Source organism: Trichosurus vulpecula, chromosome 6 (genome assembly GCF_011100635.1).
Source record: "Trichosurus vulpecula isolate mTriVul1 chromosome 6, mTriVul1.pri, whole genome shotgun sequence".
In the NCBI taxonomy this organism is placed as follows: domain Eukaryota; kingdom Metazoa; phylum Chordata; class Mammalia; order Diprotodontia; family Phalangeridae; genus Trichosurus; species Trichosurus vulpecula.
The window spans coordinates 42,638,577-42,662,752 of NC_050578.1; the positions used below are offsets into that span (position 1 = coordinate 42,638,577).

Below are 24,176 nucleotides of genomic sequence, written 5' to 3' on the forward strand. Positions count from 1 at the left end.
CTCCAGCAGTGACGTCCAATTCAAATACAATGTTTTCTTGAAGTCGATGCTGCTACTGATAGTGCAAGTAGAGTTAAATCTTTGTCTCTGCTCACCCAGATGCTAGCTCTAGGATCCATCCTTTCAGACTTACCACGTTCCATAGAAATAACATTGTCAGAGTTTTGTGGAGAAACCAAGCACACACTTCACCATTTATTGACTCCACAGAACTCCAGTAGGAAGCTATGGGGTCTCAAGTCATAGAGCTAAATTGCTGATTCAAATTTATCTTATTCATTGAGCCACATCTCTCCATAGAATGTATGTGTATGGGCGTATATACACAAAGTAATTGAATACAGAATAAATATAAAATAAATATAAGGTAATTACTTATAAGGCAGTTAATTAGGGAGGGCACTAACCATTTGGGTGGTCTAGAAACACATCATGTAAAACAGTAGTGTCAAACTCAAATAGAAGTAGGCCCCTGGAACTGCATATTGACTAAAAAAATCAGAAATTAGCCATATCTATGTTGTATTTTTAAAATTTATTTTGTTAAACATTTCCCAGTTACATTTTATTCTGGCTGCCTAACCTCAGATCTACATGCTTCTGATATAGAAAGAGAACCTTGAGTAATGTCTTAAAGGAAGTTAGGGATTATTTGAAGTACAAGTGAGGAGGAAGTGTATTCCAGGCATAGGGGATGACCAGTGAAAAGTTATAGTGGTTGAACAAAAAAGCTCCTTTTACCTGTTTTTTCTTCAAGTCTCCAATCAATAATTTATAAGAAACTTTTACAAATTTGTTACTTAATTATAGATTTTTTTAAAGAAATTATTTATTCTTCCTTAACCAAATACAAGTTCCTCAACTTTGCTATTTTTATTGTTCAGTCATGTCTGACTCTCTGTGACCCCATCTGTGTTTTCTTGGCAGAGATATTGGAGTGGTTTGGCATTTCCTTTCCCAGCTCATTTTACAGATAAGGAAACTGAGGCAAACAGGCTTAAGCAACTTGCCCATAGTCACATAGCTAAGTAAGTGTCTGAGGCCAAATTTGAATTCAGGTCTTCCTGACTCCATTATACCACCTAACTGCTATTGCTATTTAGCAATTCAATAAGTATTTGCCATGTACCCCACTCTGGTAGGTTTTAAAAACTTCTTGCCTAGGCAGCTGAGACAGGAAAGATCACTTACATACGTAAAACTGGAAACCAATTTGGGAGTTATCAGTAAGCAGGGTTGTGAACATGTCATGCACATGCAGCCCTAAGATTAGTCATAAATGATTACTTGAATGCCAAAGGAATAAGGAATAGAGACAAGGCCAGGGAACAGAAATGACAAGGATAGGCTTCATAAAGGGAAATGTTCTGAATTTGGCCCTGATTATTGGGGAGATTTTACAGCATCTGAGAGGAGACCAAAAAGCATTCTTAGAGAACTGGCAAAAACAAAACCATGGAGATGTGAATAAGAAGGGTACTTAGAAGCACCATGAGAAGCTAGCCTGGCTGAGTTAAGGAATAATAAAATATAAGTTTGGGTAGGTAATGCTGGACCAGTTCTTGAAGGACCTTGAATATGGCTGAGGAATCCCAATTTTCTCCTAGCTTTGGCATCTGTTTCTCCTTTGGCTGTTCTTTATCACCATTTTATGCAGTCAGTATGGTGTTTCCTCTTTCTTTCCATGAGGAAACCCTCCACTATCATCTCCCCATCCTCTTCTTCCTACTTCTGGCACTGAAATTCAGATACTTCAATCTGGCACCAATCTGTCTTTTCTTTTATTAACGATCTCATCTTTTCTTTGCCACAACATTCCTCCAGGCTTAATCAAATATATATTGCAGTCAATGATGTCATATATATATATATATGTGTGTGTGTGTGTGTGTGTGTGTATATGGTGTGTATATCTATATAGATACACAGATACATATATACACATACACATTTGTATCTATACATGTAAGTATGTGTATACATGTATGTATATGTATATGTATATATTTGCCCAGATGCAAAACTGATTGGCACTTATTTGTAAGTGATTTATGAAGAGTCAGACATGACTGAAATGGCTGAACAAATACAGATAGATAGATAGACTTCTTTAACTTTATTTCTTTGATAGTTTGGGGCTTGCTTCTACTACTACTGATAATTTCATACGGCAGTCGGTAACATAATACACAAAAACATATACTGGAGTCACACCTTAATGCCAGTTTCCCCAACCTACTATGGAACTACCTGTTAGTAAAGCTGCTTTGTATTAAGATTTTTGATATTTTGTTAAGTAGCCATTTGGAGAGTGATGCTAAGCCGATCAATCTTAAACAAGATTCTGTTCTGCTGGCAATAATAAATATTACAGCGAGGCTCCATGGTGTTTTCTTTTACAGTACTTAATCCTTTGCATATTCATTTTTCTAACTCTTATAGGGATTTTGGTTTAGATCCCATGTAAGTGAAACTGACTATGAAGTCCTAGCCAGATCTCTGCTTAAATTTGCCAGAACTCCATACAACAAGGCTCATTTGCCTTCTGAGCTAGAAAATGGATCCTATTTCCGACAATGTTACAAGCCAGGACAGACAAGTATTGACAGAACTGTGAAGAACGGCTTATCTGCAGTAATAGTGTTAACATCTTTATTTCTTTTCAAGACAAGAAGTAACTGTATCTTAAAGAAAAAGAAAAAAAAAGTAATTTCTTTTATCAGATAAAAAAAGTTGTATTTTCTATAATACTTGTCCTTTCTCCCAGGCTTTGCTGGCACACCTGGATACCTCTCCCCAGAAGTGTTACGAAAAGATCCCTATGGAAAGCCAGTGGATATGTGGGCATGTGGTAAGGAATAATTTTAAAATATAAATTGTATCATTTTCTGGCAGGAAAAATCATGGACCTTACTATAAAATTCCACCTTTGGTGTTGGAAGATGACTCACGAACAGTGTTTTGTTTTGTTTTTATGAGTTTTTTTGTCTGTTTTTTGTTTTGCCTTTACCAGTAGCAGTAGTAAACATGCTTTCAATCTCTAACTTGTACAGTACAATCTCTAATGCTCTATGTCAGCTACATTCCTGTTCTTTCAGCTGTTCACATATGTGACCAATAGTAGTTGACTGTAGTTGGGAGTGCAGATGTTTGCTAAGGAGCCTAGTGATATTCATTAGCTTAAACTTGAAATTGAAAAAGTAGACTTTGTATCATTAGCATCATATCATCATGGATTATTGGAATGTAGGCATTGGGAAGTACTTTAGATATCATCATGCTAGGCATTACTGTAAACCAGAGGTGCCGAACATGCAGCCCACGGTGGTCCGCAACACTCTCAAGTGGAACGCAAGCTGCATGAGAATGTATTTGGGAAATAATTTACAAAATAAACAAAAATACAGTAAAATATAGCATTTTAAACATTACATTTTTAAACTAATATGCAGCCCACAGCCATCCTTGTGTGTTAGCTATTTGAGTTTGGTATCACTGCTGTAAACACCCCAAAAAGGGTGTCATTGACTTTTTTTTTTTTTACATACCAAGCAACTGGAGAATTTTGCCTCACTTAGTCTATATCTTGTTATTCTGCCCTTTTCTTCTCCTGGTTGTCATAGCTTGAGATGTAGCAGTTTTGAAAGGGCCAGAGGACGTTATAAATTATACAGAAATCTTTTACCAAACAATCAGATTCTCCCAGCCCCTGACAATTTTGTGCCCTTGCAAGTGTGTAGAGAGGTATCTGGGGCTACAGCTGGTAGGCACAACTAGTACACTCAGACTTCCTGATGTTGGTGTTGATCAGAGAAAGAATCAAGTTTCGCAAAACTTTTTTTAGTTCTGAAAATAAAACTTTAGCTATGTCTTTGCAAGTTTTCTTCTTGCTATCACTCTGTAGCAACAGCCAAAGTGGCCTCATAACAGTTCAGAGTTTAGATTCAAAATCCTCAAACTATGAGACCACATTTATTCCTTTCTCTGTGAAATCAATTGAATCTAATAAGCATTTATTAAATACCTGCTTTGTAAAGGACCATCTGCTAGGTCCTAGAGGAGATGCATAGCTTATAAAAGACATTCTTCATAAAACTTACAGAGTAGTTTTCAAAATGATTAGAATTTGGCATTTATAGCTAGGGCATTATCTGAGGGACTTCAAAAAGCAATTTGTCCTCAATATTCTGTCCCTAATCAGCCTCTCATGAAACCCTAAATTCCCACCAGTAATTTGTTTGTATTAATGAATTAGCTCTGAAAAGTCCCTGTTCAAATGCCTACATGTTAAAGGGAGAGAGTTCTACATCTCTCTCACCAGGTAATTCAGAGCAACCCAATAAGCATTTACTATATTAGAGCTTGAGGAAGAAACAGCAAAGAAGTTGCTCCTCAAAGGAGTTAACAATCTAGTAGAAAATATCTTTGTACCCACTGACATATATGTTCATATCAGTTTTAGCAAATTAAAGCTATGTTCTCTCCCTCTACCTCTCCCTCTTCCTCTCCCTCTCTCTCTCTCCTGGATAGTTAAAATGGAAGAATCTTTAAAGATTTGGTGTTGAGCCCTCACATTTTAATGTTATGGGAGTGAAGGCCTATAGAGGTTGAAGGAGGCACATTAATAATTGAAAAAGCCAAAACTTTAGCCCAAGCTGGTTCTAAGGACATTGACATTAAATATCCCTCTCTCTCCTCTCAGTTCTCTTTTCTCTTACCTTTCTCTTTGTATGAATATGTCTTCCAAGAATTATTTTATTTGAACTAGAAAGTTTATACATTATTTCAAATGCAATAACTTAAGATGCTTATATATGCATATATATGAATATTTATATGTGAACACGCATATACAAATTCTCTCTTTAATGAGTTCTTGTGGAGTGAATGAATGAATGATATGACATTAGTAGACTATGTCACAGTCATAGTGAGTTTTCCAGGAAATAAATAAAAATTTACCCATTCAAGAACTTTTAAATTTTAATAACATTGCACAAAATGTTTTCTTACGCAGCATGGTATGATAGAAATAGCACTGAATTTGGAATTAAAGAGCCTAGAGTTGAATCTTAGATCTGATCTACACAGCCTGTCTGAATTTGGACAAGTCCTCTTACTCCTTTAGGCTTCAGATTTCTTATCTACAGAATGAGAAAAGCAAGAGAAACAAGTGATAAGCTTTTGTTCAGAAGTAGATAGACACTTCTGTATATGTCCTATTTTAATAATTTTTGCATAGATTTCATTGCATTTCTATGTTGGATTTCTTCTGTGTATGTGTCAGCATATATATGCACACTCATTTCTAGGTTTTAGTTTTAATATAATGGATCTTTAAAGGACAAAATTTAATAATCTTATTTCATATCAATGATATGATAGATCCCATCAATATAGAGACTATAACTTTACATCTTGGGTCGGGGCTCTAGCAGTCAGGACAGAGTCAGATTTCCTTCCTTCTTTATAGGTGAAATATAGAGCTTCCATAAATACTGTGCACACTCAAACTTTGGTAGACTTCTCGTTAAGGCTGTGGTGTGAAAAATCAAAGGAGCCCAGCTCCCCCACCTATTCTTCAACCATGATAGAAGGGGAAAAAAGCAGCACTTTGAATAATGATTAAGAAATCCACAGAAAAACATCAATAAGCTCCTTCATCCATCGTAGGACTACATAAAAAATAAAATCAGAACCCATGAGAACTTAAAGAGGCATCTTGCCTGGAAAGCCAGCCCATGTTCAAATGAATAGGTTAGAACTGCAAAACAGAGCCTGGGCTGAGGAAGTATAAGAGGCTACAGAAAACCACTGCAGCACCCAAACTAAGGGCAGCTAACTTGAGAGTTCTGAACTGGTACCCAAAACCTTCCAGTTTTCTGAGCATGGACACTGCTGGCGGGTAGGGGAGGGGGGAAATCATGGCCAAGGGCCCAAGACCAAGTAAGTCCCAACCACCACATCAGAGATCACAGAAAGGGGCTAACCTTGGCACTAAAAACCCAAATAAGATATTGAGGTTGGAGGTGTGAGTAAACAGAAGATGATACCAACCTCTATGCAGGACTATTATGGATCGAGACATTCCCAGGGGTCTCAGCAATGAAATAATATCAATACTCCGTGTGTGTGATAAATGGCATACCATCCAAGTACCGAAGGATAAAGTTAATGAAATTAGAGGGGAAATTAAATAGCAAAACTATGTATTATATCACTTTTTAGACTTAGATAAGTCTAACCAAAAACATAAACATGAGAAAAGTATCTGAATAGAATCTTAGAAAATTTAGATATGATAGACGTTGATAATCATGGAATGGAAATAGAAAGGAGTATATCTATTTCACAGCTGCTTTTGACACTTTTACAAAAATGAAAATCCAGCAAAGTAGAAACATTAAACTCATTTGCACTGATTATAATGTAACAAAAATTATGATTAATAAATGATTTTTGAAAAAGGATTAAAGGAACATATGAAAATTTAGTATATTGTGGCCAGGTTGAATTTATACCAGGAATGTGTGATTAATTCAATATTAGGAAAAGTATAACCATAACAGATGATATTTATATTAAAACAATAAAAATCCCTTCATAATAACAGCTCTAATTTATATAATGCTTTAAGGTTTTCGGAGTGTTTTACAAATATTATCTCACTTTTTAATCACAACAACCTGAAGTGTAGATGTTATTTTTGTCCCAATTTTTAGATAGGATAACTGAAACATATGGAGGTAAGTGACTTGGCTGGGGTCACACTTGGTCCGAGACCAGATATGAACTCAAATCTTCCTGATTGCAGGCAAGCGTTATCTCTTTCCAATGTACAACCTAACTGCCTATTATTTCATTGATAGATGCAGAAAAGGATTTTGACAGAATATAGAACCTATTTATGTTTTTAAAATACTGAAATGTTAGGATTAAATGGATCTTTCTTTGACATGATAAAGAGCAACTCTCTAAAACCAAGAGCTAGTATTATCTATAATGGACAGAATGGCTAGAGGTTCTTTTAGTAAAATGGGGTAAATCAAGGATTTCACTATTATTTGATAAAATTCTAGTGATATTTTCCATAGCAATAAGACAAGTAAAGGAAGTAGATAGAATAAGCACAGGCAAAGAGAAAGCAACATTTTTGCTTTTTTGCAAACAGCACAACAGTCTATTTAAAGAATTCAACTAAAATTAATTGAAGTACATAACTATAGCAGAGTTTCAGTATATAAAATAAACTTACAGAAGTCATTAGTCATTTCTTATATTATCAGTGAAACCTAGCAAAAAGGTAAAAGATGTATTCTGTTCAAAATAATGACAGTGTGTATGTATATATGTATACACACACACACACATACATGAACTTCACCTATCAAAATATATGTGGGAATTATGTGAGTATAAATACAAAACCATTTTTATACATCCAAATTATTGGAGAGATATTAATTGCTCATGGTTGAGTCATGACAATATAATTTAAATGAAAATGCCACCCAAATTAACTTATTCATTACCATGCCATTCAAATTATCAAAGGTTTCCTTTATAGATATAGGAAAATAATAAAATTTATATTAAGGGACAAAAATTTAAGAACCCTCAAGAAGGAAAATTATGGGAAAAAGGAAAGAAAGAAGGCCATGGAGTAACCAGTCCAAAACTGTGCTACCAGGCCATAATCACCAAAACTATTTGGTACTGGTTTTAAAAACAAATAGTTTTGATTGGTGAGACAGATTAGGAACAAAACAACAAATGAACATAGTAGAATGGTGTTTGATCAATACAAAAACCATAATTACAGGGCCAAGAAATCACTATTCAACAAAACTGCTGAGGAAATTAGAAAGTAATCTGATGAAAATTAGGTATCGAGCAACATCTCACGGTATACACCCTATTAAGCTCCAAATGGATATGTGGCCTATATTTTACAAGTCATATCATAAATAAAATAGAAGAACAGAAAAGATACTTTTCCAAATTATGAGTAAGGAAAGAGTCCTTGACCAAACAAGGGGTAGAGATGATCATAAGACACAAATGGACAATTTGGTTGGAAAAAATTGGAAAAGTTTTGTACAAGCAAAGTAAATACAGTTAAAATTAGAAGAGAAATGGTTAACACAAGGGGGATTTTTGTAGCAAATTTCTCTCATAAAGATTTGATATCCAAGATATATGAAAATCAAATAAATACATAAGAGTAAGAATCATTCTCCAATACATTAATTATCAAATGATATGAACAGGCAGTTGAGGAGAAGGAAGGATGCAAGAAAGAAGGCAAGCTTATCAGCAACCATATAAATTTTTCCAAACCATGAATATGAAAAACGAAAATGAAAAGTATTTTGTGGTCCTACCCCATACCCATTAAAATACTAAAGATAACACACACACACACACACATGAAAGAGGAAAATTCTAATTGTTTGACATTATGTTCAAGGATAGACACTTTGAAATCCACTGTAAATCGAGCTCAGAATTTGTGTAACTATTATCAAAAATAGTTTGGAACTATGCCCAAAATATCACCAAGTGTATACCATTTAACTTAGTGATAACAGAAAAAGGAAAAGGATTCCTATGAATTAAAAATATTCTTAGTGTTTTTATGGTAGCAAAGAACTGGAAACTAAGCCCATTGGCTGCTAATGGCTGAATGAATTATGATATATGAATGTACTGAAATATTATTGTGCCATAAGAAATGACAAAAAGGTATGAGTTCAGAGGATCTTTGAAAGATTTGTGTGAATTGTTGCAGAATAAAGGGATCACAAACAGGAAGGAGAGGGGGATTTATTGCCACATTATAAAGAAAAACAACTTTAAAAGACTTGAGAATTCCAATCAATGCAATGACTGACCAGAAGACCGTACGTCCACCGCTTGAATGAAATTTGATGGACTGGAGATGTGAAATGAGATACCCATTTTCACATATGGGCAACGTATGGATTTGTTTTGCTTGTCTGTGCTACATTGTTGCAGGAAAAGCTTTTTGAGGAGGAAGGGGGAAGAGAGATCGTGATAGTGATGCCAAAAAAGCAAACAAAAAGTGACATTTTAAAAATCCATTAATGAAGCATTTAAAGAAAATGCATACCAAAAATCAGAAGACAGTTCAGAGCAAGACTGACAAGCAAGACAGCTTTGGAATGGGGTGAATTGAATATATATTTTTAAAACAAGCTGTAAATAATGAAATCCCCAGTTTCATATGCAGTACTTTTTTGTATGTGGAATACTTCTTTATGCATGGCAATGTCTGTTCATTATTATTTGTCAAGTTCAGAACAAGTTTTAAAAAAAACTTTAAAGGTACAGGAGAAATAAAAATTCATTCCACTCGGGTTCTAAAAGTACTAACTGCTCAACATTCAAAAAACAGGTCTCAAGAAGAAGCATTGTCTCAGCCTTAAGATCTTTTTCTTTAAAAGCAATAGCAAAGAAACATACTTTTCATATAGTTATACTTTTTCTTTTTACTCATTGGTATTTAAGATGGAGCATCATGCTGTGATTTAAAATCAGGTTAAGTATTTTGCAGTTATTTTGTCTTACCAAGTGATCTTTTTTTCTTTTTAGAAACATATTACTAAACTGTGGCATTGACCATATTGCTGTGATATGCATATGAGCTTTTATACTCCACTCTCTTAATATCTTAGTGTATGTTTTTATGTTCTTTTACAATTCTGTGATGCTTTTTTGAATTGTTTTCAAAGTTCTAAAATGTCATAAACACAACTTTCCCACTATGAAATACAGAAACAAAGAAAAACAAAACTTACAAATACACAGACTCAATGGATGGATTTTTATTTTATTTTTTTCAAATGAGAGCAAGTCCAACCCAGAGCCGAAAGGCGGGTCCCAGGCAGTCCACTAGAATTCTAACATTCACACAGTGTTCCCCTCACCTGTTCTGTCTTCTCCTTATTCACTTCCTTGCCTATGTGGAGTTCTCCCAATAGCTGAACCTCATTTTGGCATGCCATGCCACTTTTGAAAATTCCTCTCTGGACTACATTTTTCCAAACAAGGCTTTGCAACTTTTCATGGGATTTTCAGTGAAGTATGTACTTTGGCTCACACCAAACTAACAGTCATTTTTTAGGGATTCTAAAATCTTCTATTTGTGTTATATGACAGATAGATAGAACACAAATTTGTATATAACAAGCATAAGAAATGTCCTTACGTCCTGATACACTATTACCTGCTGATGAATTTTTGGTGCACTGCCACACTTCATATAAATACATCTCATGCATGTAGAAAAATATGTGTATGCATGAATATATAGGTAGGTGAGTATGCATATATGTGCATATCCATGAATTTTATATTATCTAACATTTTATATGTTATACTATGCATATGGTATAGTATTTGATAGGTATGTGTGCATAATGTATATATAAAATGGTACTTAATGGGTATGATATATGTCTAAATATATTTATGAAATGTATAAATACATTTACATACATTCAGAGCAATGCAATATAAAATGGTACAATATAATATAATTCAATGAATATTTAATAAATGATTATTATGTACCAGGCACTGTTCTAAACATTGGGGATAAAACGAAAGCAAAACATCCCTACGTTCAAGGAGCTTTGGGAGAGATGTATAAATAACTAGGCACATTCCAGATATATATGGAGTAGATGGTTTGTAACCTTAAAGAAGAAAATTATATAAACATGGATAGAGTCTGAATCTTTTATCATATTGATATAAGGAAGGCCCAGATAAAGAGACTACATTTAAGAATGCAGGTTGAAACTTTTCCTGCAACTCATAGTCCTAGAGGTTCCTACGGTCCCACAGCCAATTTGTGTCAGAAACAAGATTTTCACCTAAGCTTTATTGGCTTCAGGAGTAGCCCTATATTCGTTCCATGATCCTGCTATATAGAAATTTTTTTTCCCTTTTTTAATCTTCCCTAAACAGTACATATGAGGATATAAGATTATGTTAGCTTTTATTTTGTTGCAGTTTTTGGTGTGCATTTGTGATATCATTGATGTAGAGAACTCCCCATCTAGAAATTAACTTTCAGTGGATAAAAATCAGCATTTTTTCTATAATGTGTAGTCTTAGAGAATTGCTGAAAGTGTAAGTAACTTGGTCATAGACACACAGCTGGCCATGGACTTGAGCCTAGGTCTTCCTGGCCCCATGACACAATACTACCATCTCTCTGTGTTATATTAGGTTAAGTGTCCTAATATGGTTAAATAGGTTAAAAGCTCACAACTGTGAGACAGTGGGGCAACATGTAAAGACCATGTGAATTTGAAGTCAGTGAGCCTATGTGCAAATCTCAGCTCTCTTATTTATTGGTGACCTACAGCAAGTTACTTAATCTCTCTGTCCAGGTTTTCTTCAGAATGAAGTTATTAGACTAACCCTACACTGTAATCACCAATTCTTATGCATAGAACCCCACTCTGAAATCTCCCTTTCTCTCTCCCCTGCGACCCCAGTGAAAGTAGCACAAGATAACACACTGCCCCAATAACAAAAGTTAGCTATATCTTACATACACAAACAATCCTGCTAACTGATCCCTGTGCTGCCAGAACCAACCTTCCCTAATCCAGTCTTCATGTAACTGCCTGAACCAATTCCCTAATAATAATAAAAAAAAAAATTTCCAGGGGAGAAGGAGAGATTTATTGACATCACCTGCCAGATGTCAACAAGCTGTTATTCAGCCTCCAGTGGTCTCAAACAAGTGCCTGTTCCTTTATCCTCACAGTACCCAAGACTCCCAAGAGGATATTGACAGGCCCCATGTCATTCCTTAGTGGTTCCACTAACAGGTGTTTCTACCACCAGAGAAGAGGCATTTTCCTGGTGTATTCTTTTAAGAGCCAGGGAACTAGAGAAGAGTAGACCAGAGGGAACTGAGGCAGAATGCTCACCTGAGTAAGCATTTGATAGTGAATAGATCCATATGAAGAAATGACCAAGTGAGTGAGGAAACTAAGGGCCTGAGGCAGATAATGGGCTCAAAAGTAGGAATCGGAGAGTTAATGAATTTTAATTTTGGAATTTTAGAATATAGTAGTTTAGTACTAGAAATGTCATAAGGTTTTAAGATTGAACAAAGAGTAATCTTGATCCATCACATTCTTGAGGGTCTGTGTGAGTAGGTGTCATGCCAATGTTTAACTGATTTTACCCTCCATTTCATCCTGAATTCCCTTTAGCAAGCATCCCTTACTGCTACTTCTTTAACAGGCCTATGGCAATAATTACGTGTAGGTGCCATAGGATAGATACTCAGTAAATATGAATGAATAACAACCATCATAATGGTTTATATTTATTAAATTTTTAAAATTTTTTTAATTTTTAAAAATTTTCATATACATTATCTGAACTTTACATTGAATTTCACAAAATCCCATAATTACAGTAATGTCTATTTTCTATCAATCAATCAATAAGCATGTATTAAGTGTGTTAGGCACTCTGGATAGAAAGAGAAAAAGTGGTCTCTGCCCTCAAAGAGGAGGGGAGATAATATTTCTATCATCTATATCTATAATATTTCTATATCTGTACATAATTCTGATGGGGAGATAATATGTCTGTAAAAATATACAAAGTAAATGCAAGGTAATTTTATTTGAGGCTGTAGACACAGTATCATCTGGGAAATAGTATGACAGAAACAAAAAAAAGTTCTTATGGGTGGTAGACCCATCATTCTATGCCTGGAAATTATTCATTTAGTGATTGGTACCATATTATTTAAAAGTATTGATGAAATCCTTATGCTCTGTGGCTCACAGATAGTTTTCTAGCCTTTGACAAAATCATTTTGTCTTTGCCTTAGATAAAATTATTTTTATATCATGATAGCTTAAAGCTTCTTGTTGTGCATTTGCCTTTTCCACCTTTCATTGGCTACTCTCAAAGTTTCAATCGAGTACCTAATGGAATGCTGGTTAGGAACTGGGAGACATGAAGTCTTCAGTACAAGTCGAGGTATAGACTCAATATGTATTTTTTTTTCTTTTATATATTCATTCCTTGCTTAAAGATGATCAAGATATGGAAATGCAGAGAATAGTGAAAGTGAGATTCTACCTAAATCTATTTTGTTTGTTTTAGTCAAGGACAAGCAGTAGGTAGCACGGAGAGGAGCTGATACTTTCAAGGATTCACAATTGGAGGAAAACTAGGGATGACAATGGCATCTAGTTCTAACAAAGCAGGGACATGTTAACCCCAGATGAGGCTGAAGCTGTTGACAAATTTTCATATAATAGCCTCACAGGACAGAGCTCTGAGTAGGCATAGCCCAGGAAATATGTTGATTTTAATGAACAAGCCAAAATCAATTTAGAACCCAAAATTTATGTAAGTAGGGCTTAATATAATCTTTGAACTTGAGCTGATAAGGTATAATGTATTACTTGGACATGATTATTTTTTATATCTCTCAACTGGAAGTATTCTTCTTATTAAGTCGTTTCATATAAAAACAAGAAAACTTTTTTTTTTAAGAGTCAGCATCATATAGTGAATAACTGGCTTTGGAGTCAGAAAGACTGAGATCCCAATCCTGCTTTTGACATGTGCTATCTCTGTCACTATGGGCAAGTAAAATTTACATCTTCATGAGATCACCAAAGTTTCTGTGCCAGTTCTTCCCTAGAGAGATGAAATCAAATTTCCAGACAAAATAAAAATAACTTAATTCATGCTCTTATTTTTTAAAGATGCTTTTTTTTTGGTAGAAAAAGCCATCTGCATTAATTTTTCTAACTCCATGTAACAACAATTTTACTTGCAGCTAATGTGGCTGTGTAAGGCCAATAACACCAGCATACAGGAGGGCTGCTAGCACAGGTTGTTTGATCTGCTTTTCTAAGGAAAGCAACTTTAAGTGACTTACAATCTCACTTAAATCAATCATACATATATCATTCACTTAGTTAAGCAGAAAAAGTCAGCACCCTGAATGTCAGAGCAAATACAAACAGAAATTACAAACAGGAATTATATAAACAGAGCAAATAACACAAATCAGGAGACAGGGCTTCTGTCTGTCCATAACAATATATGCATAGTTACCAGAGGGAGAAGCACCAATATCTATGTTTTCAAAGCTGGGGGACTCCTTAACAGCTACCCAGAGTCTCGTCTGTTCAAATCACAGGAACACTCTTCCAGTGAGTGAGCCCCCAAAGCAAAACCTTTTGTTCCACAGTTCTGCAAGTTCTAGCTTAAGGGCTACCCTCAGAGTATATATACCCTTTTTCAGGGCCCAAGGGCTTCACACCTCTCATGACCTAATTAGCAAAAGAGTGTGGGCCTTCCTATAAACAAAGGCAAGACTCAATCAAAGACACCTGATTGCCTTAGTTCTGAGAAGCACTCCAAAAGAAAAAACAGTAAAAAGTCCCACTTTGTTTGCCTTTACACTCCACTGGCATTGTCCAAAGAATCAGCCAATACAATCTATGTTTCTTTACCTATGGTCACCTGAAGATCACTGGGGTGATCTGGAATCATGGTGCCTAACTACCCTCTAATGGGCATATCTTATAACTTTTATGTCACAGACTCCGATATGTATTTCATTTTATGAAAGCTTTGTAGGGTCGTGTATATCAAATGTGATAAGATAAGTAAAGTGTTTTGCAAAACTTGGAGAGGTACGTAAATGCTAGTGATGGTGAGGATGATGATGATGCGATAAATAGATTGTTGTTGTTGAGTCCTTTAAGATGTATCTGACTCTCTGTGACGCCATTTTGGGCTTTTCTTCGCAAAGACACTGGAGTGGTTGGCCATTTCCTTCTCCAATTCATTTTGTAGATGAGGAATTGAGTCTCGTGTCTGAGGCCAGTTTTGAACTCATGGAATGAATCTTCTGATTCCAAGCCCAATGCTCTATCTACTCCGCCTACAGACTATTTATTAATGTCTTACATAGTTTCAGGTACTCTGGCAGGTGCTGGTTATTACAGACACAAGCAAATGTGCCAATTCTTACCCTCATGGAGCTTGCTTATATTCTAACAAAAGAAGACAATACATAAAAGACAGAAGGGGAAGGAGGAGAGCAAACACTAAAGAATTAATTTCTTAGTTATAATAAGTTGAAAGTATCTCAGATTCAATTCTTTACATCAGGTTTACAAAATAAAGCAATAAATATCTTAAAAGCTTAGGAATCGTGATAAGGGTTATGAGATGAATGTGAAACTGAATGATGATCAATCTTGTAAAACGTAATAGGAGTTTCAGTTGAAAATGGAGCAGGGTCAGGGGAAGGGGAAGCAGGCCATGGGGTTCCTGGTGAAGAGGTGAAGTCTAGAAAGTGAGCTGAGCCTGGCTAAGCATGAAGTTGGGAACTAAGTCCAAGAGTAAAAGATCCATTCCAGAGGAAATCCTTGTGGAGAAAACATAGGAAAATATTCTGGAAGACACAAGCACAAAATGTTGGTGATTTAAGTTTGTCTCATGTGAGAAATCAACCTAAAGCATTATTCTGTTATCAGGGTTTTGCTGTGTCCACACAAATGGTGAGGCACATGTGTGGGAGAAGCACAAAAGGAGAAAGCAGGGAGGAATCAGGGAGGGAGGGTAGTATCTACCTGGGAAGAAGGCTAGTAAGGCATACTAGGGCCTTAACTTATAGCCAAGCAGAATCAATAGACTGCCTACATATTGTAGCCAATTAGCAATTGTGAACACATCACAGAGAAAGGGGAAAGGTTTTTGGTAGTAAGTTAACCTGCTGCTGAAGAACTATCCTTGATAAGGAATTGAGGTCTGTTAATCCTGAACAGATAGCCTGAGTTAGATTGTTTGTTTCTCATCAGATAAGGATTAGTTAGAAAGGTACCAAATTTTATCTAGGTGGGGGAGAGGGCTATTTCATTGTTTGTTTAATTTTGGTCTATTTGTATATCATGTACATATTTTTGAAATGCAAAGTTCTTCATAGCTCTTCAACATTCCTAGCTATTTTAATGATATGTTTTGTTTTCATAAATTATGAAGTGAAATTCATACTAATCTCTCTCTGTAAACTAGACTTAGATGGTTAATCTTCCTATGTGGACCAGTGCCTCAGTGATATTAGTATATTATCACTCACCTGGTGGTGGTTTACTTTACTGCAGGCAAAAATAAATAGCTGAGCTTACAAACTAAAATCTCTATACCAGTGCTATCAGACTCAAATAGAAACAGATCTCTAAGGGCAGCATATTAACTTAAGAAACCTCAAGTTAACATTATCTATGTTTCATTGTATTTTTATTAATTTTATTAAATATTTCCCAATTACTTTTTCATCTGTTTGGGGAGTTTTGCCTTGAGTTTGATACCTCAGTTCCAAAATGATGGCAATCTTAACACTTACATATGAAAAATACTGGGAAGGAAGAAAGGGAAGAGAATGAGTAAACACTCATATATAGCAGGTACCATGTGCCAGGCTCTGTGCTAAGTGTGTTTTTTTAAAACACATGTTATCTCATTTGAGCTTCCTAGCAACTCTGTGAGGTAAGTGTTCCTATTATCCCCATTTTACAGGTGAGGAAATTGAAACACAGAGGTTAAGTGACTTGCCCAGGGCCACAAAGCTAGTAAGTATTTGAGGCCAAATTAAAACTCAGGCCTTTCTGATTCCAGAACCAGCAATCTATGTACTACATACCAGCTGCCTAATGGAGATGTTTGTGCATGTGGAAGGTGATAACAACTGACATGTACATAGTGTGTTGAGGCTAACAAAGTGCTTCACATGCATTATTACCTTTATTCTTCACAATCCTGTAATAAGTACTATAGGCATTAGTACATATGGGAAAACTGAGAATCGAGAAATTGGAGTGATGTAACAACAGTTTTGCTAGCAGCTACTGTGGCTATGTAAAACCAACAACACCAGCACACAGAAAGGCTGCCAGCACATGTTCTCTGTTCTGCTTTTCTAAGGAAAGCAACTTTAAAGGGTTAACAATCTCACTTTAATCAAACATACATATATCATTCACTTAGTTCAGGGGGAAAAGCCAACACCTTGAACTTCAGAGCAAATACAAACAGAAATTATTAACAGAGCAAACAGACACAGTTATCAACATACAGGCCTCTAGCTGTCTGACCAAAGAAATACATAGTTACCAGAGAGAGAGGCACCAACATTTGAATTTTCAAAGCCAGGGGCTCCAGTAGCTACCCAGAGTCTCAGCTGGTCAAATCACACATCACTCTTCCAGTGAGAGTGAGAGCCCCAAACAAAATGCTAATCTCTGAGTTTATATATCCTTCTTGGGGCCTGAAGGCTCCACACCTAATCACCAAAAGGGTGTGGGTCCGGAGCTTCACAAATGGTTAGCCAAAAAAAAAAAAAAGGGTGTGGGCCTGGGGCTTCACACTTAGCAAGACTTGATCAAAGGTACTTGATTACTTTAGCATTCTAAAAGAGAAAACAGTAAAAAAAAAAAAAAAAAAAAAGTCCCACCTTAACTGCCATTACATGTACCCAAGTTCACATAGTGCATAAGTGAAAGAGCCATTGGGTGAAATCATTGGGTCCAAATCAAGTGTCCCTTTCTCTATTCTATTGTTGTCTCCCAACTGCAGAGATCTAGAGAATGGATCTTAGGATTCACTGTGAGGCTTTCTAACAGACTATTTTCTCCTGATGGAAGGGTTGGAAAAAGCAATGTGTCAGTGTTAAAATTGCTTCTTAATGGGTCAGTCTGACTTGATTTTTCATTTTATATTCTCTGCGAAAATGACAAATTATAATATTGTGTTAATTTCTCCCAGGTGTCATTCTCTATATTCTCCTGGTGGGGTACCCTCCTTTCTGGGATGAAGACCAACATAGACTCTACCAGCAGATCAAGGCTGGAGCGTATGATGTATGTAATCAATTTAATTAGAACAGCCAGTTGAGGATTGGTTTCTATTTAACAACAATTCAGATTTTATTTCTCATATTTCATTTTTACTATTGTTAAACCTAACAGTAACCATAGTTGTGAATGCAAAAGAGTCCTCTGTTTCCTCTCTTTGTTAGGGAAATATGCATATGAAATTAGAAACGCATCATCTCAGTTATTCTGCTATAATTTTGTCCTAACTCAGTGTCCCTTATGACTGAGAACCGCCACTTTCTAAAATCTTGAAGGAAGAATGGTTACCCCTGACTTTGTGAAAACTCTAGCTCTTGACATATTTAAAAAACACGTTTTTTTAATTGAAAGAAGATGACATTTCATACAGCTTTTTTCAGATAAATTTTTTCCCCCAAATTAGTCACATAATTTTGGAATGTGTCTAACTATTGCCTGGTATCTGAATTTACTTTGGAGTCTGAAATTCAGGAATTTGATTTTTTAGCCCATCAGAATGCCCACTAATATCCAATGTTAAGTGGCTACACTAAATTTAAGCTGAATTAGAAAACCCAAATACAGTGTAATGTATACTAAATACTAGTAAGAATATACATACACACCCAAATGAGTGTGTGTGTATGTGTATATATAGATATATGTGTGTGTGTGTGTGTGTGTGTATACACACACACACACACACACACACACGTATGTATGTATAGTTTCCATTAGATTATAACGTTGTTAAGAAAAGTCACAGTTTTTCATCCTGTCTCTGTATCCCTTCCTTACTACCGGGCATATAGCAGGTGTTTAATTATTATGCACTCAGAGAATTTTTATCTTTCTGAGCTCTGCATCAATGATACTGGCATACCACCCTGTGATAAATACCTCTATAAGTACTGGCTTGTAGATTCATGCTCAGTTCTATAGGTTCTTACCTTACCTTACCTTACTTTAGGTGCTAACCTAAAGACTTAAAAGCATACATTAGGGATACCTTCCATGGCTTATAAATGTGGGGATCTTGTTCCCTTTTTCAACAGAAATTTTGAATGGAAGCAATATCTTCATTTATATGATTCCTATGCAGGACACTATGGTCTGGGGTAGAGGGTGGAAATACTTCCAGGTGTGTTATGAAAATCCTGTAATAATTTCAATTAATTTTTCCACATTTCTCCTTTGGAACACAGTTATATTAAATTTTCTCTGGACAGTTGTATAGCATGAAAACACTGGTGTTATGGCTAATGAGTTATGCTTCCTTCTGCTTGGCAAGAGAAGGGAATGTAAGAAGTTTGGGAGGGCGAGAAGTAAAAAACTGCACCCCAAGTTCTCCTTTCAGGGAAGCATATGGTTTGTGTTGAGCTCATTCTAACATGTTAGGAAATTTGCAGAATGACTTTTCTACCCAAGGGGCATCAAGTGTTACATATCTGCAGAGAGCCATTTGTAGATGCACACTGGGAATAAAATGCTTATTGAGGAAGATATTGACCCTTTAGGCTACAGAAGTAAAAATGAGTAGGCTGAAAGAAGTAATTTCTTAAATATATCATATGAGCCTGAATTAATATTTATGCAAAAGGAATAGTTGGAGGGCAGGAGGAGAAGGAAAGAAATCTCTCCTAACCCCAATAAACTATTATAATGGCCAGGAATTTGTTATATATGCATATAGGGACTGAATATTTTATTGTACATTACTTTTAGTTGAGATTTGTGACATAAAATGATTTTTCATTATATCATATAATGCTGCATTATTTAACTGCTAAAGATAAGCTTCTAGAATTAAGATGGAATACACTACCCTTTATGAAAATTTACATAGTGGAATAGGTCAGTATCTTTTTCCTTTAGTTATTCTTTTTTGACAGTGGTTCAGTTATCAAAACATATTTAATTACTGCAAGTAGACAAGGAAGTGACTCACTGAATGAAATGCCATACTGAGAACATGAGGATAGCCATCTTGAGGATTCAGGGATCTAGTGGAATGAGAGGTAGCAAGAAAGTCAGCTTCCTCAACTTTCTCCTGAAAGAAGCAATGGAAACGCCAAATTGGAGCAAAAAAACAACCACAAACCTTCAAACAAAAATTTTAAAAAATCACTTAAATGAGATAAAAGCAAATCTCTTCTAGAATAGGTTAAAAGAAACAATAAAAATGCACCAAAATATCAGTAGTAGGGCAAGAAGATGAAACTCAGTGATTAGTGAATATACATAAATAATATAAATACAACAGTTGAATAAATGGACAGTGAATTATTTCATGAGAGGATAGACTTGGAGATAGAACATTAGAAGCAGAATATCAAGGCCAGAAAATTACTTATCTACAAAAGATTTGGAAACAATACAGACAGAAGGTTTCTGACAGAGAGATCAAAGACTTTCCAAAAACTGTGAGAAGTAAAAAAAAAAAATCTTTCCACTTTATTTTGTGAAATCATATAAGAAATATTCCTAGAAATATTAAAAATTAGTAACAACCTAAAAAGAAGATTCACAGAATACCAGGAAAGAATTCCACACTTAATTCATCTAGTCACATCAGTATAAATCTTCACATATACAATGACAAGGATATGATCCTACAAAAAAGCTAGAGACAAAGGCACCACATATCAAGAACAGCAATTTTGATTCCATGAGATTTTTTTTTCCATGAAAATGAAAACTAATAGATGAATTTGGATATAGTTAAAGAGCTTAATTTCAAAAGCATTCTCTTAGAAAAGCTAACTATTCTCTTAAAAGATTGACATTTTAACATCAAGATAACATTATGCAACTGTAACAACTATGTTGCCAGCAGCTGTTTCGGGGATGAAAGAACAAAAAGAAGAGCACACAGAAGGCTGCTAGCACAGGTTCTTTAAGGGGTTTACAATCTCACTTTAATCAAACATACATATATAATTCACTTAGTTTAGGGGGAAAAGCCAGCACCCTGAATTTCAGAACAAATACAAATGGAAATTAGAAACAGAGACAATATAAATAGAGCAAACACAAATCATTAAACAGGTTTCTATCTGTCCACAGCAATACATACAATTACCAGAGAGAGAGAAGAACCAACATCTGGGTTTTCTTCAAACCAGGGGAAGGTCGGGGCTCTTAACAAGGGCTACCCAGAGTCTCCACACCAATATGCTTCCAATGAGTGAGAGCCCCAAACAAAAGCTAACCTCTGAGTTTATATACCCTTCTTAGGGCCTCAAGGCTCCGTAGCTAATCAGCAAAAAGGGTGTGGGCCTGGGGCTTTGTACCTAGTAAGACTTAATCAAAGGCACTTGATTACTTTAGCATTCTAAAAGAGAAAAGAGTAAAAGAGGCCCACCTTAATCACCAATATAGCAACTCATAGAGAAAAGGCACAAATGCATAACAGCTTTTGCATCTCACAATAAACAAGAGCTCCCAATGCATTTGAAGAATTGAAGGCTGAAATATAAAGGGAAGAGCACAGGCATAGATTGTCAATGTAGGTGATTCAACCAGTATTTATTGGTCAAATTGATGCTTATCTCATGTTATTCTAAAAGCAGAGTTAAAAATAAAACAAATAAACAACAAGAACAAAAAGAAGATTACTATCTTGGTTAACTACTTGAGTGATACAGTTAAGTGTAAAGAAAAAAGGAAAAAAAAAAGATTTGATGGCAGAAAAAAAGTTATTATGCCACTACATAGAAAAGAAGAAAAAGCAAATAAAATGAGAGATACAATTTTATTATTATGTTGCTAAAGTCAAAAAACATTTTAGCAAAATATAATTTGAAGATTATGTTTATATGCATGGCCTTTTAAATTTTTACCTTTATTTGGATACTTTTTGGTTAATGCTTGAAAATTTTATAAGCTTTTTAATATTAAGAAAAAAAAAGTGACTGCCTTCTATATTAGATTAGCTTCAAAAAGAATCTTCAACTTTAAATGAACTTGGTAAATCTTGGTAACCAGAATGCAGATGAGACTATTACCAACTACTTTTGACAGCACCATGCTTTATTCATTTGTGTGAAGGTGAAGAAAAGAAATATGAAATATCAATCCAGGGAAAATGGACTAAATACAGAGTTTAGGCAAAAGCAAGAATTAGTTTTATGTTAGATTATTAAATATTTGAGTGGGCTAGTGATGAAATATTGATATGTGATTCTATTCAGTACTCGCCTGTAGATTTTTTGCAAGTCAAAGGAATCACTATTTTGCTTATATGAATAAGATGAGAGACTATTAGATATCTCTGTTGTGATACTGCAAATGGCTTCTTAGAAAACTAATATGAAATATCATTTGAAGGCAAAACAGAGTTTCAAGATCTAGGGCCTTCAAGTTATTTTCTCATTTTTAGAATATGCCAAATCTATCTCATTTTGACTTTGCTTGTACATCAGTTATTCCACTCTTTCATGTGTGTGTATATGTGCATGTGTAAATGAATTTCACACCTATGAAAATTAAATTCACAGGGTATCAATCTGATGAATTTGTTATCCTTTCTATTGAATGTCACATGATTTCTCCTTTTGCAAATTTATATTTTTGAAGTTTCCATCACCAGAGTGGGACACTGTGACTCCTGAAGCCAAAGACCTTATCAATAAAATGCTTACTATCAATCCTGCCAAACGTATCACTGCATCTGAGGCATTGAAACATCCATGGATCTGTGTAAGTTTTTAACATTTGCAAATTAAGATGTATCATCCTTCAAAATTAGAGTCACACATTCAAAGGAAATTGCACATATGTGTCTCATTTAAAATAATTAATAGGATTTTATATCTTCAGAACGTGGAGGGTCCTTACTGGTCATTCCTTCTAACTCCCTCCTTTTGAGGTTATCTGGTAAGCAGGCATTCTGGTATTTGGACTTGAATGTTATGACTCCAGATCTTTTCATTCTGCCCCATTTCTTTCTACTGCCTACCAAAGTGCAAAACAAAGATCATAAAAACATGACTTTTAGACTTGACAGTTGCTTTAGAAGTTAACTGGTAAAATATCTTCATTTTACGAATAAAGAAATTGAGGTCCAGATAGGTTCAGTGACTTGCTAATAATAATATTTAATAACAGCAGCAATAAAAAATAAAGACAGCTATAATAAATATAGCTACAACAAAAAAATGGGCATATAAATAATCGTAGTCATAGTATTAATAGAAATTGCCAAATGAATTTTTATCCTGGATACCTATGAATATGAATATTCCCATTCTGAATTATTTTGTGATAAGATGAGGATCAAATGAAATAATACTAATGCTGATGGATAATGATGAAGATAAAGAAGAAGACACTGGTTTTTAAAAGTATAACTTAAAGTTAAGAATAAAATAGATTAGTTCAAGTACCAACAGATATTTTCTATTAATCACATGTGCATTTGGAACTTTAGAATAAGTTAAAACTTTTTTCTGAGAATGGTGTTATAATAAGTTATAATAGTTTTAAAATAGAGAAAAGCAAAAAAAAAATCTGAGGATTGGAAAGCACAGAAAGACTTGAATATATTTTCAGGAATTTTCCTTGGCATAAGTAGGCTCTGAGTGTCTGTAGATATAACACAAATTATTCGATAGAATGGAGTGCTAAATGAAGTTAAAGGGGGAAGGATGGAAACTGGCATTCAAGCCTAATTTGGGAAAGGCTTTTTTTCTTTCTTTTTTTGGTTTTAGTCATTTGTTTGTTTATTTATCAATCTAGGTAGTTAGTTGGCCTAGTGGATAGAGTGTAAGAGTTGGAGTCAGGAAAACCTGAGTTTGAATCTTGCCTCTGACACTAGTCATGTGACTCTGGCCAAGTTACTTAACCACTCTATACCTTCCTTTCCTCTTCTTATGTGAAATGGAGAGGATAATAGCACTTAATTTACGGAGATGTTGTGAGGGTCAAATAAGTTAACATATAGCTTTGTAAACCTTTCAGTACTATATAAATGCTAACTATTATCCCTTTATTATTCGTTTATTTAGAGACTGGGTCTCTTTCTTGCCTGTGTTCAAACTGTGACAACTATAGTGACCACTCTCAGTCCAGATTCTATTGCTGGTTAGCCTGGGAGCTTTGACCTGCTCTATTTTCTGACCTGAGCAGCTTCATTCCCCATTAGACAGCCTGGTGGTCCCCTGCTCTAGAGGCCACCCCATATTGGTTCAGGACTTACTATGGATACCAGAGCATCTTTTACCCACTGTAGCTCACAACTTCTAACCTCAA

The 24,176-nt window shown here is 35.1% G+C and overlaps 1 protein-coding gene across 6 annotated transcripts in view; it reads left to right on the forward strand.

Annotated features, from left to right (window-relative positions):
• Nucleotides 1–24,176, forward strand: part of CAMK2D (calcium/calmodulin dependent protein kinase II delta) — a 354,972-nt gene that overhangs the window by 273,775 nt on the left and 57,021 nt on the right. For all 6 annotated transcript variants that reach the window (XM_036764305.1, XM_036764308.1, XM_036764307.1 and 3 more), the window contains exons 8-10: nucleotides 2,768–2,851; nucleotides 17,857–17,951; nucleotides 22,503–22,625. In XM_036764305.1, coding sequence (XP_036620200.1) covers nucleotides 2,768–2,851; nucleotides 17,857–17,951; nucleotides 22,503–22,625 — 302 coding nt within the window. The remainder of the gene's footprint in view (nucleotides 1–2,767; nucleotides 2,852–17,856; nucleotides 17,952–22,502; nucleotides 22,626–24,176) is intronic.